Genomic DNA, 13,914 nt, shown 5'->3' with positions numbered 1-13,914 from the left:
TTAGGGGGATTGGTGATCCTCTTCCCATCTTTACTTCTGAGAGCCGCTGCCACTCCAAGATGCTCTTTTTATACCCAGTCATGTTAATGACCTATTGCCAATTGACCTAATGAGTTGCAATTTGGTCCTCCAGTTGTTCCTTTTTTGTACCTTTAACTTTTCCAGCCTCTTATTGCCCCTGTCCCAACTTTTTTGAGATGTGTTGCTGTCATGAAATTTCAAATGAGCCAATATTTGGCATGAAATTTCAAAATGTCTCACTTTCGACATTTGATATGTTGTCTATGTTCTATTGTGAATACGATATCAGTTTCTGAGATTTGTAAATTATTGCATTCCGTTTTTATTTACAATTTGTACTTTGTCCCAACTTTTTTGGAATCGGGGTTGTAGAATTTTCTATATTTCTGCATAAATATGACCTAACACATCATCAGATTTTCACACAAGTCCTAAAAGTAGATAAAGAGAACCCAGTTAAACAAATGAGGCAAAAATATTATACTTCATCATTTATTTATTGAGGAAAATGATCCAATATTACATATCTGTGAGTGGCAAAAGTATGTGAACCTCTAGGATTAACAGTTAATTTGAAGGTGAAATGAGAGTCAGGTGTTTTCAATCAATGGGATGACAATCAGGTGTGAGTGGGCACCCTGTTTTATTTAAAGAACAGGGATCTATCAAAGTCTGATCTTCACAACACATTTGTGGAAGTGTATCATGGCACGAACAAAGGAGATTTCTGAGGACCTCAGAAAAAGCGTTGTTGATGCTCATCAGGCTGGAAAAGGTTACAAAACCATCTCTAAAGAGTTTGGACTCCACCAATCCACAGACAGACAGATTGTGTACAAATGGAGGAGATTCAAGACCATTGTTACCCTCCCCAGGAGTGGTCGACCAACAAAGATCACTCCTACAGCAAGGCGTGTAATAGTTTGCGAGGTCACAAAGGACCCCAGGGTAACTTCTAAGCAACTGAAGGCCTCTCTCACATTGGCTAATGTTCATGAGTCCACCATCAGGAGAATACTGAACAACAGTGGTGTGCATGGCAGGGTTGCAAGAAGAAAGCCACTGATCTCCAAAAAGAACATTGCTGCTCGTCTGCAGTTTGCTAAAGATCACGTGGACAAGCCAGAAGGCTATTGGGAAAATGTTTTGTGGACGGATAAGATCAAAATAGAACTTTTTGATTTAAATGAGAAGCGTTATGTTTGGAGAAAGGAAAACACTGCATTCCAGCATAAGAACCTTATCCCATCTGTGAAACATGGTGGTAGTAGTATCATGGTTTGGGCCCGTTTTGCTGCATCTGGGCCAGGACGGCTTGCCATCACTGATGGAATAATGAATTCTGAATTATACCAGCGAATTCTAAAGGAAAATGTCAGGACATCTGTCCATGAACTGAATCTCAAGAGAAGGTGGGTCATGCAGCAAGACAACGACCCTAAGCACACAAGTCGTTCTCCCAAAGAATGGTTAAAGAAGAATAAAGTTAATGTTTTGGAATGGCCAAGTCAAAGTCCTGACCTTAACCCAATGGAAATGTTGTGGAAGGACCTGAAGCGAGCAGTTCATGTGAGGAAACCCACCAACATCCCAGAGTTGAAGCTGTGCTGTACGGAGGAATGGGCTAAAATTCCTCCAAGCCGGTGTGCAGGACTGATTAACAGTTACCGGAAACGTTTAGTTGCAGTTATTGCTGCACAAGGGGGTCACACCAGATACTGAAAGCAAAGGTTCACATACTTTTGCCACTCACAGATATGTAATAATGGATCGTTTTCCTCAATAAATAAATGACCAAGTATAATATTTTTGTCTCATTTGTTTAACTGGGTTCTCTTTATCTACTTTTAGGACTTGTGAAAATCTGATGTTGTTTTAGGTCATATTTATGCAGAAATAGAGAAAATTCTAAAGGGTTCACAAACTTTCAAGCACCACTGTACATGTCTTGATTCAAAATCCATCATGTGACCAATCCTAATTTCATCCAACCACCTGTTCATCTTGAGCAACTGATTTATCCTCATCAGAGTAATGGTTGATTCAGTACCTATCCCAGGAAAACTGGGAACAAATTGGGAATACACCATGGATAGGATGCCAGTCCATCCAACCTGACCTCAGGATCAAATCAAATAACATGAAGCAGTCAACACCAATCACATGATCCAAAATCCATCTCCTGACCAAACACCCTCATACAAACCTCTTGATTCAAAACATCTCCTAATCTCTTCGACAGAATCCATTTTCTTATCCCAATACAAAATTCTTGATTCCAAGATCATCCATCATTGGACCCAACACCAATCCCATTATCTCTTCTCTTAACGCCATCTTCTGTCCCAGAACTAAATCTCCAAATCAAATCTCCAAACTACTGTCATTTTTCTGACCCAACTTCCACTTCCCATCTCTCCAGTCCATCAATTTCCACATTCTGAAATAATGACCACACCAAATTTCAGGCAAATAAAGTTTTGTGGAAATTCCTAACTCCATAACTAAACCCCATCTATTTTTCCAATATTAACCCAACCCTCCCACATCTCCCAACCCAACATCCCTGATCTCCTGAACTTCCGGTTCTGCTCCCAATCATTCAGCTGACCTTCTTTCGGTCACACAGCATTTACACACCATGACACTCATCTGGTTCTGGTCACTTTTCATCTTTAATATAAAACCGTTAACTGAACCTCGTGCCCAGATCCTTACCAGCTGAGCTGACTTCTCTGCGTCTCCTTTGCGTCCCTTCTTTTCGTTCTTCTTCCGGAAGATTTCCTGCAGCTGGAGGACAGGATAATGTGAGCATCGAGGCTTCTTTTGTTAATCTCGAATAAAGTCTGCTACACAATATTAACAACAGAAACCGAACACAGGTAAAGAGAATTCCTATTCAGATCTGACACTACGTAGGTCCAGGTCTAGGTATGTGTTCATCAAGGAAGGGTTTGGACTTCCTGGATTTGCATTAATTCCACTGTTCCTTCCCTAAAAAAAAAAAAAAAAAGTCTATAACTGGGTCACTATAAAACAGAAAAGTCAGATTATCTCACCACCAGAAACTCTTGCTTGTCCACCATCTGGTTGCCGTCGGCGTCGAACATGTTGAAGGCTATTTTAAAGCCAGCATGAGGCTCTGAGGAAAAGAGATTTGTGAGTCATACATGTAGATACAGCTTTTATAAGGGATAATGTGCATTACTATGATGTCATTCCTATAAAGCATCAGCCAGGAAGACTCCTCAGTGGAAAATCACCTTATCCCATGTTTGCTTTGTCCCGAGGTAGGAGGAGGGTTTCAGAAACTCATCACGATTATTTTTTAAGTCCGTGATATACTCATAATAGTTTGCACTTATACCCCAGCGCTGTAGAATTCTGCATTCTGGAAGGAAATGTTTATTTCACCTTTAGGGAAGGAGTCTCCAGTGTCTATGACAATGGTCCAAACTTCTTCTCACATCTGGTTTTCTATTTACTAGAAATTTGAAATTCTAGTCTATGAAATTCTACATCCGCATACGAAATAACAAATATTCAAAACACCGATCAAAAATGGTCTCAAGCTCGACACCAATTCCACCTTCGAAGCTCATCAGTTCAAGGTCAGACTCTTAGTTCCAGCTCTCCTTTCGTATCAAACACCACCTTTCGTCACCTCCTCCAGGTGTTTTTTTTTACCTTGTCGAGGACCGCATGTCTCTCCATGGTGTTGCGTTGCCGTAGGAACAGTACGTCAAAGCAGGGTCGTTGTGTTCTAGAGGACGTGCTGAGTGAAGTGCTTCAGCGCAGCAGGAAAGGGTGAAGACACAAGCTTTAATGATGCTACTCAACGACTTCTTTATGCCTGAGCTATTTCAGAACATAAACTGTGGAGCAATTTTATATTTTTTTATATATATATATATATATATATTTTATAAAGTAGTTATCCAAGTGTGGTATAAAAGCGTTTACACCACAGAGCTGTTGAAAATCTGGAACCTCAGAATTCAGATGGTTAGATACACATCATGGCAGATTACCGCGTGCTGATGAGAATTTGGAGGTGGTGTCAACTTGTCTAGGTGTCTCACTCAGGAGGAGAGGAGTGCTGGTGGAAACTGTGTGGGTCTGCCAGACCAGAAAGTATAACAGAGGTTTGGCTTTCATGATTTGCCTTTAATGGAGGAAACAAGGCCTGGTGAAACTGAGAGCCCCAAAAGACAATGTAATGGCAAGAGAGACGAAGTGAGATATCGTGCCAAATACAAAGCAGGAAAGAGGGACAAACTGACAGGGAATGAAGACAAAATGAACAAAACAGGAGGAAAAAAAAGTGAAAAATTCTGAGACTTACTGGTCAGGATACAAAGCAGGAAGAGATACTCGGTGTAAGCGATGATGCCTGCAAAACAAAATCAAATGGTCACTTTTTTTTTTCCCCTGCTAAGGGCAGTAATACACACCAACAAGCCTCATCCTTCATTCCTTGTTTCTTTTCTCATTCCTCTGTCCAACTTGCTCTCATCTAAACAGGACCACTTGATGGGTGTTTCAACTGAAACCTGAATTCAAAATCTTTGCTAGTTTTACAAAAGGATGACCTTTCACAGAGATAAGATCTAAAAGATGCTCTCGGGTGCACACGGAAAGCATCGGCCCCTTTTTTTGGCCCAAACACTCTAGGACGGACTGCTGAAGTTACCCAAGCGTTCGTTTCGACTCGTGAGAAAGGGGATACACGATGGAAGCTCTTGAGAATGTTTTGGAAGTGAGGGGTAGAAGACAGGGATACATTACCCCCTACACAGCCACTGAAAGCATTCTCCACATGTATTGGTAGCAGGGCTATAGATAGTTCTGGCTGACTGAGCAGAGTGTTTCAGGCCAGCAGTCTTTTATGCCTGGGGGAGAGGAACCCAACACGAGTCCATTTACCAGAGCAGGGGGATGATACTTACCTGGTCTTCCCGCACACAAACAGACAAACACACACACCCATTGAACATCAGGCTTCTTGATGTCCTCAAGCTGTAAAACTCATGCTAAAATTTCTTGTTCACCATTACTTGACACTGTCAGATGGTCCACGAGTCTGAGAATTTTATTTACCAAACAGGTGTACATTTCAAATCAAATGACTTTTCTCAAACCAGATCCCAAAAGGCATCGAATGGAAAATGAACAAATAGGAATATGGATGTCATTCCATAAAAAATATGGAATGATACTGGTGCTAGATCTACTGGTTTTAGCCAATTCTATCCCAAATGGCTGTCATCCTGGGCTTTTAAAGTTTTACCAAGAATGGTGTCAATGAAATGAAGTTGAAGATTGAAGGAGCCACTGAAGAACTTCAATAAGCATTAGTTAGTTAGTTAGTTAGTTAGGGCCGGGTTCTTGCCTGAACTGATAATCACATCATCAGTTTTTCTCTGGCTAATCAGACACAAGGTACGCCACCACACTTGCCGGAGCAGTTGGGGGTTAGGTGCCTTGCTCAAGGGCATTTGAGCCAGTCCTGCTGGTTCAAGGAATCGAACCAGCGACCTTTTGGTCCCAAAGCGGTTTCTCTAAACATTTGGCCATGGCTTCCCTCCAAATAATCAATTCCCTTCAATAATCATGCAGGCAAATGAGTCCATCACAATCGGGCAACTAGAGCAAAAAAGGCACGTCAACAACAAACATACCACGTAAATTCAAGAGCTTCCTTGATGCCATTCTTGTTTATTTAGCAAAACAGCATTGCATGTATCCTGTCATGCCATTTTCTGTGGCACTTAATCCGAGGAAAATTGTCTAAAATCTTTCCATTTTCAATGCTAACTCGACCCCTCACTCAAAAGCTTCGTATGCCTTTCCAAAACAAATGAGCTGTGTAATTTGTTAGGACCCTGTGGATAATTCTCAGACCCAATATAATGGCTCGAACATCAGCAGGGCGATATTAAATACCATATAACCCCACGCACCTGCCAAATGCAGGTAGAACCTGATGCTTACATCCATCCATTATCCGTAATCGCTTATCCTGTTCAGGGTCATGGGCAAGCTGGAGCCTATCCCAGTTGACTATGGGCGAGAGGCGGAGTACACCCTGGACAAGTCGCCAGGTCATCGCAGGGCTGTCACATGAAGACAAACAACCATTCACACTCATTCACACCTACGGTCAATTTAGAGACACCAATTAGCCTAACCTGCATGTCTTTGGACTATGGGGGAAACTGGAGCACCCGGAGGAAACCCACACAGACACGGGGAGAACATGCAAACTCCACACAGAAAGGCCCCTATTGACCACTGGGCTTGAACCCAGAACCTTCTTGCTGTGAGGCGACAGTGCTAACCACTACACCACCATGCCACCCCTATTGCTTACAATTAACTGCCATTCATTTTTACGGCTGTTAATTTACCAGCCAGTGGGACTCTGAAGTAGCATGAAAGAAAAGCATTTGTTAGGAGATTGCAAATTTGACCGAACCATTTGTTGCCATCCAAGAGAACAATAAATAAATAAATAAATAATAAAGGGTTGTGCTCACTATTTGGGAAGGACAGTGTTCCTGATTATTGCTGTCAGAGTGATGCTAATCGATCTTGGGCATTTTTAACAGGAATTGAACGAGTCTTCACCCTCTGTGGTTGGTACCCATTTTGTGACAAGGTAGGGATTTACAACATGACCAATGATGGTTCGAACATCTCCCAAAAATCCAGACGCCATCATAAGGTTCTATTACCTCAATTGAGATATGTCAGAGGACCTGTTGAAGGGATGAGGGAATAAATGGATCTACACTCAGTGGCCACTTTAACAGGAACTTGTTCTTGATTCCAAGATTCCTGTTCTTGGCTGCAGGACTGGAACCCAATGTGTTGTTCTGCTGTTGCATGCTGAGATGCTTTTCTGCTCACCACGGTTGTAAAGAGTGATTATATGAGTTACTCTATCCTTCCTGGCAGCTCGAACCAATCTGGCCATTTTCCTCTGACCTCTCTTATCAACAAGGCGCTTGTTTCAACCCACAGAACTGTCGCTCACTCAACTCAATGTTTTTCGCACCATTCTGTGTAAACTCTCGAGACTGTTGTGTGTGAAAACCCCAGGAAATCAGCAGTTTCTGAAATACTCAAACCAGTCCATCTGGCTCAAACCAACACCCATGCCACAGTGAAAGAAAGTCACACTTTGAGATCCCAATTTTTTCCCGTTCTGATGTTTGAAGTCAACATTAATGAACTGAAGCTCTTGATTTGTATCTGCATGATTTGACGCATTGTGCTGCTCTCAAGCGATTGGCTGATTAGAGAACTGCAGAAAACAGCAGGTGGAATGTAGGGGTGTTCCTAATAAAGTGGCTGGTGAGTGGACAGGAGCTAGAACATTTAGGAGTAGTTCCTCCAGTTTCAACTTGTGTGGCGGACGTGTTACACACTTCCCAGTTGCGAAGGAAAGTAAATGAGGGAATGTCTTGCAACAGGGTGTCAAAGGAACAAGGAAGGACGAATCCTGATGAGGACGTGACCGATATATTGTAAGATTTCGGGCCGTATGGTTAGAATGGGTGAAATTTTTCACATCTCTCCATCCCTCTCCTGAAAGATTTAACCTCCCTCAGGTTCAGCTGTGTATTCGCAGTGATCACCTTGGCTCCACATTTCCCTGGAAACCAGCCTCTGGAGATGCTGTGCTCTCTCTCTCTCTTTCTCGCTCACTCTCTCTCTCTCTCTCTCTCTCACACACACACACACACACACACACACACACACACACACACACACACTTCCATCAGATGTGAATCAGATTCTGTGTTTTGTCTTCGTAACACTGCGCTGGTCACATTAAGGACATGGTGCAAATTACAGGGCTACAGTTAAAAATGATAATTATAAAAGGAAAGGAATGGAAACCATGCGGTTTATTTTTCGCCATCCCGCTGCGATTAGCGCCTGTGTGAAGCGAGTGTGTAATTATCACCGTGGGGAATTAGCCAGTCTGCTACCAGCACCGCTCGAGCAAATGCTTTAATTGTGGCTCTCGTGTCAGTGATCTTCCTCATGTTCATTTATTTTTTTGATTCACATTCCTTTTGTGTTCTTATTTCAATTTGGGATTCGGGAACGCTGAGATTATGAAGGGCAGAATGAAGGAAGGAAGGAGATTTAGCATTAGTATGGGCAAAGTGCAGGATTATACAAGCTGCTACGCAACAAGCAGAGAATTAAACTTTGCAAATTCTGGGTGGAGCGCCAAAGGGATGTTAGCTTAGCATGCATGAAGGCTAATTTTTAAAGCGAGACGGCCTTTCGGTGAAATTTAGCTCCCTCTGAAATTTAGTCATTGTGATACATGTTTATTTCTTTAATATCTCAAAAACCAGGCCATTCTGTGGCCGAGAAGTTATTTAATTTGAGGGGATTCCTTCGCAAATAACGTGCATGAAATCGCTCGCTTCGCGCAGTCAAGCAGACAGAAGAAGTCCGTGTGTGCATGTGCAGGTTTAACTTCTTCTTTTGGGTTTTATGGCAGCTGGCACCCACAGTATTGCATTATTGCCATCTACAGGTTTACCTTGACTGTTACATCATTCTGTCGCTAAACGAACAGCTGATCACACCGAGGTGCTCACTGACTGCTGACATTTGTTAGTTTGGTCCTGCGTTTCCTTTCCTTCACAACATAACACCTTTTCTTCTCCCTTTCTGTTACTGTAGTCGCTCTTTCATGTTTCATTCGCACACTCATGTCATCTGTTTTTCTCTCCTGTTTCAAATTTGTGTCCCACAATGCCTTGCATGAACGGGGAAAGCCCACCATGTGATGCATGATGTAGTATCTTGAATTGGGTCATGGTGAAGCAGGAATAAATAGCGGAGAATTTAGGGCCACGTGGCTCTAAATTCATTAATTGTTCTGTTTAAAAAAAATAATAAAAAATAAAATTGGAAGTCTGCGATTCGAGTTGAGTAGCGTTTGGTCCACTAAACAAAATTAACTGGGTGTCAGGGAAAATTCTTTTTATGACCTACACTTGAAAAATCTGAAAGGCAGTCTACCTTTAACTGTTTCCTGAGAGTTTGAGTTGTATAAAAGATTGTTAGCGAAGGATCACTATGGGTAGAAAAACTGAGACGATATCATTGAATGTTGCCAATGTCGTCCACTCTGTCCGCAACGAGCCAAGCTGCTAATGACGATTAGCTACGTACAATATAATATAATTACACTTTACTTCTTCACACCACCTCGTCCTTGATTATTCTCATTCAACAACACTTTAGCTAGCATGGTAGCTAAAAGATGTATCCATCTACTATACATTCGAAACTGTGATAAAATTTCAGCCAAATACTGTGAAAAGGAAATGATCTCGGTGCATGATTAGTATATACAATTTGCAATAGTAGCTACTAATTTGCTATTTTATGCAAAACCATAAGCTTACGTTGTACCACAAATTAAAAAGGCTAGTAACGATGGCTTTAAAAAAAAAAAAAAAAATGGTTTACTGATCAAATCTAACCCAAGCTCCGCCTTCAGCAAAATCAGGATACACCCGCATGCTTAGTTCAGAGCCTTGATGATTAGTGTTAGTTGATAAAAATAACATTATTGTGGGGTTCGAGGCAAAATTACTGGAATAGACCAGCGAGATGCTAAGGGTGCTAAAACTTTTGACAGGCTAGGAACAATTTCCACATCACTGAAATACCTCGAAATAAATACAGGAATATGAAAATCAGAACTCCAGTCTGACCAAACAGGCTAACGTCACTAAAATAAGCGCAATTAACTTTTTTTTCATCGCCAACATTAGCTAAGCTACCTAGCTGAGCTGGCTTGCTGCTAGTACACTGGCTTGTGCGAAGATTAGCTATCTCGCTAACTTTGCGGAGATGAATAGTAAACGGAAAGAAGTTTTGTAAATATAGCGTTATGCGTAAACAAAATTATTCCAGGGATGTGATTTGGGGCTGGTGAAATTATCTGAAAATTTTAGCCGGGGCTCTGGGGGCCGTAGGCCCCAAGCTGGTCCAGGGCAGCGCCCTGGTGGGGGGACAAGGGGGGCGAAGCCCCCCGAAGCTCCTGGGTTCTGGGGTTTTCTGACTTAAAAATTGTACTAAAATGGCAAGCAAACACACAAGAAAAAACTTGTCATGATTAACAAATTCAAGCCAATTTAATGGTCAACATGCAACTCTGAGCCCCTATAGTAAATTCAATGATTCTTAACTGACAAAAAGCTAAAACATGAAACCTAAAAATGTCATTCTAAATTAAATCATCTGCATTAGAATAAATAGAAAATTGTATAAGGAAAAACAAAATTTATACTTTCAATTACTGTAGAAGTTGAACATACCTAAATGTGCCTTTTCAAACAAACATGATGCAACATAAGAATTCATCCACAAGTCTTCAGGAACTCTCAAAGAAAAAAGATGCTCGCATCCATGTCCAGTTCCAGCATATCAGTCACTTTTTTCTGCAGTTTCTACTCTAGCAATGTCAACTTCATATACATAACTCTATAGTGTTCACTCAGCAAAGGATAATCATAACTCCACAGTGTTCATTCACTTAAGGATATTCAGAACCCCAGTGTTCACTCACTTAAGGATATTTAAAACTACTGTGTTCACTCATTTAGGTTTCGTTTCTATCCCGGGCTCCAGCCCAACTTTGGACGCCCGTAGCTCAGGCAGGGGAGGTCCCAGCATCCCCAAACTTGACAGCCAGAGTCCTCTGCCCTCCCCCCAAAGAACCAGCGTGGGCAGCCTCGGGACGTAATTCGCTCCGAGGCGAGCCGCGACGCTCCGCTTAGGTTTCGTTTCTATCCCGGGCTCCAGCCCGACTTTGCACGCTCGTAGCTCGGGCAGGGGAGGTCCCAGCTGCCCCAAACTTGACAGCCAGAGACCTCTGCCCTCTCCCCAAAGAAGGAAATCGCTGAACAAATGTCTCACAGTCTTATGTCCAACATCTGTAGCAACCTCTTTCTCCAACCATTCTCAGCGGAACTTGTTTTTCACTTTTCTGTCGATTTCTTTAACTCAATTTGCATCTTTACGATCGATCACAGAGGCTGCCATCTTTCAACTCTTTGTTTGAAGCGAGCTTACGTACAGCTATCTAACAAGCGCGTTCATTGGTTGTTACAGAGTGATGGGCCAATCACGTACCTCGTTTCATCTCAATGACGGAATTACTGAAAGTCAGAACGAATAGGATACGAACGCGGATTTTTGAGCGAAAAATCGGAAATTTTTTTTTCCAAATTTTGAGGTGAAAAAAGCGGAATTCCGCAAATTCGCGGAAAAATCACATCCCTGTTATTCTTTTTATTCCTGACTTTAGCAAAGTTAGTTATATAGCTAGCTAGCATGCAGGTTCTCCAGTCATCTCTGATGAGATTGGTACCATGCTGAGAAATTATATGTAGCCCCGCCCCAAAACTGTTTCACACATACAGACGTCATTGTGTTAAATAAAAGTGTGACTTTTGTTGTAATGTTAATAATTTTAACTGAAAGATCAAGGTCTTAATGTTCTGAGTTTAGAATTTAAAAAAAAAAAAAAAGATATGCCAGATTAGCTTGTGTCGCTGTGTGAGAGAGTTTATGCTACTCTGAAGCTAGCTAAAAACCTGTGTAGCTAAACACAACAGCACAATTAGAATATAGAATTAGCACAGTAGCTACACTTGCTCGGTTAGCTTTCGCGCACGAGTTTGCTCAGGTTTGAATATACTACTCGGGAAGAAAGGCGTAGGTTTTGATGTGGGTGGATTGAGTGACATCATGCTTTCATCATGTTTAGCCCTGTCCACTTTACTTTCAAAAACGAGAAATTCTGAGGTACATGTAGAAAAATTAAAATCACCAAAAATGGTATCAAATACTGAAGCGTTGTGATGATGCTAGTCTCATGGTTAGCTTGGAAAATCCATACATTGTAACGCACCTCTCTCTCTCAGATTTCGGAAAAGCGTAGAACTTCCTTTCCACACTGGAGGTGTCTCAGAGAGGATCTTCTCCAGCTCCTGTTGCAAAAAAAAACCCAAAAAACCCACCCCAACAAAACCATTGAATAAAAATTGGTGCTAGCTGCACTATAAGACGTCTTAGCTGATAGCTTACTTAGCATGATAAGTACGTGAGCTGCCCATGACGACATTGTTAGCAGGGTAAGGAGCTAAACATATGATAAAGTACACTGCAAATAACTGTTCCACTAAATGTATGTGCACACTTTCATTAACAACTTCATAACATAGGAACTGTACAGTGTCTTGCAAAAAAAGTATTCACCCCATTGGTGTTTGTCCTGTTTTGTCGCATTACAAGCTGGAACAAGAAGACAGAGTCATCTATATCCCCCGCCCTATATACCAACTACATACCAAGTTTCAAGATATTATTCGTCACATTTTTCAAGTTCTGTTGCAGGAAACCAACCCTACCTCTTTACACTGACCTCAGCAGCCCATAGCATAAACCCACCGGACCTTTGGACCAGGTGAGCTAAAAATTTTAATTTCTCACATTCCTTCATATCAAAAGGCACATATACATTAAACACATATACCAACTTTCCAGACCATACCACTCATAGTTTTCAAGTTCTGCTCCGGAAACAAAACCTACCCCTAAGACTAACCTGAGAGACTGAGTCTGAAATGGTTTCCATGGAAACATGAAAAATTTAAATTTCTTAAATTTTTTAGTATGAAAAGGCACATCTACATCACCTTGTTAACATGTATACCAAGTTTCAAATCCGTATCATGAATAGTTTTGGATATATGCTCCGGAAACGAACACTGCTCTTAGAAACGAAGTCAAAATCTATTTAAGTCAAAATTTCAAAAATACTTTTTTTTTTTTTTCAAAAATCCAAAATAGCAAAAGGCACCGGTTTACATGTTGCTTGACAAGTTTCATGAAGATATCTTCAGTAGGTTTAAAGATGTGGCCCAGAAACGAAAACGTGACCAGATGGACAGACGGATGGAACCAGTTACTATATTCCCCGTCAAACTTTGTTTGGGTGGGGGATAATTAAAATGGATTTTTTTGGGGGGGATGAGCACCATTTGATTTACACAACATGCTTACAATTTTGAAGGTGAATTTTTTTTTATTGTGACAAACAATAATTAAGATGGGGAAAAAACAAATCTGGAGTGTGTGCAAGTATTCCCCCCCAAAGTCAATACTTTGTAGAGCCACCTTTTGCTCCAATTACAGCTGCAAGTCTCTTGGGGTATGTCTCTATTAGCTTAGCACATCTAGTCACAGGGATATTTGCCCATTCCTCAAGGCAAAACTGCTCCAACTCCTTCAAGTTAGATGGGTTGAGTTGGTGTACAGCAATCTTCAAGTTATGCCACAGATTCTCAATTGGACTGAGGTCTGGGCTTTGATTAGGCCATTCCAAGACATATAAATGTTTCCCTTTAAACCACTCCAGTGTAGCTTTAGCAGTATGTTTAGGGTCACTGTCCTGCTGGACCGTGAACCTTCATCCCAGTCTCAAACCTCTGGCTGACTCAAACAGGTTTTCCTCCAGAATTGCCCTGTATTTAGTGCCATCCAGCTTTCCTTCAGTCCTGACCAGCTTTCCTGTCCCTGCAAATGAAAAATATCCCCACAGCATGATGCTGCCACCACCATGCTTCACTGTAGGAATGGTGTTCGGTTAGTGCCACACATGGCATTTCCCATGATGGCTAAAAAGATCAATTTTAGTCTCATCTAACCAGATAATCTTCTTCCGTGTGTTTAGGGAGTCTGCCACATGCTGTTGGGCAAACTCCAAACATGTTTTCTTAAGCAATAACTTTTTCTGTCCACTCTTCCATAAAGCCCCACTCTGTGGAGTGCATGGCTTAAAGT

The 13,914-nt window shown here is 41.5% G+C and overlaps 1 protein-coding gene across 1 annotated transcript in view; it reads right to left on the bottom strand.

The window, feature by feature from the left end:
* micu3a (mitochondrial calcium uptake family, member 3a) overlaps positions 1-13,914 on the bottom strand; it is a 90,276-nt gene that overhangs the window by 36,052 nt on the left and 40,310 nt on the right. The window contains exons 4-7 of the mRNA XM_060915884.1: positions 11,981-12,059; positions 4,367-4,414; positions 3,081-3,163; positions 2,740-2,811 (exon numbers count right to left, since the gene is read on the bottom strand). Of these exons, the coding sequence (XP_060771867.1) occupies positions 2,740-2,811; positions 3,081-3,163; positions 4,367-4,414; positions 11,981-12,059 (282 nt within the window). The remainder of the gene's footprint in view (positions 1-2,739; positions 2,812-3,080; positions 3,164-4,366; positions 4,415-11,980; positions 12,060-13,914) is intronic.

Source organism: Neoarius graeffei, chromosome 3 (genome assembly GCF_027579695.1).
Source record: "Neoarius graeffei isolate fNeoGra1 chromosome 3, fNeoGra1.pri, whole genome shotgun sequence".
In the NCBI taxonomy this organism is placed as follows: Eukaryota; Metazoa; Chordata; class Actinopteri; order Siluriformes; family Ariidae; genus Neoarius; species Neoarius graeffei.
Note: the sequence above shows the minus strand (reverse complement) of the source record. Positions and strands in the feature narration are given on the sequence as shown.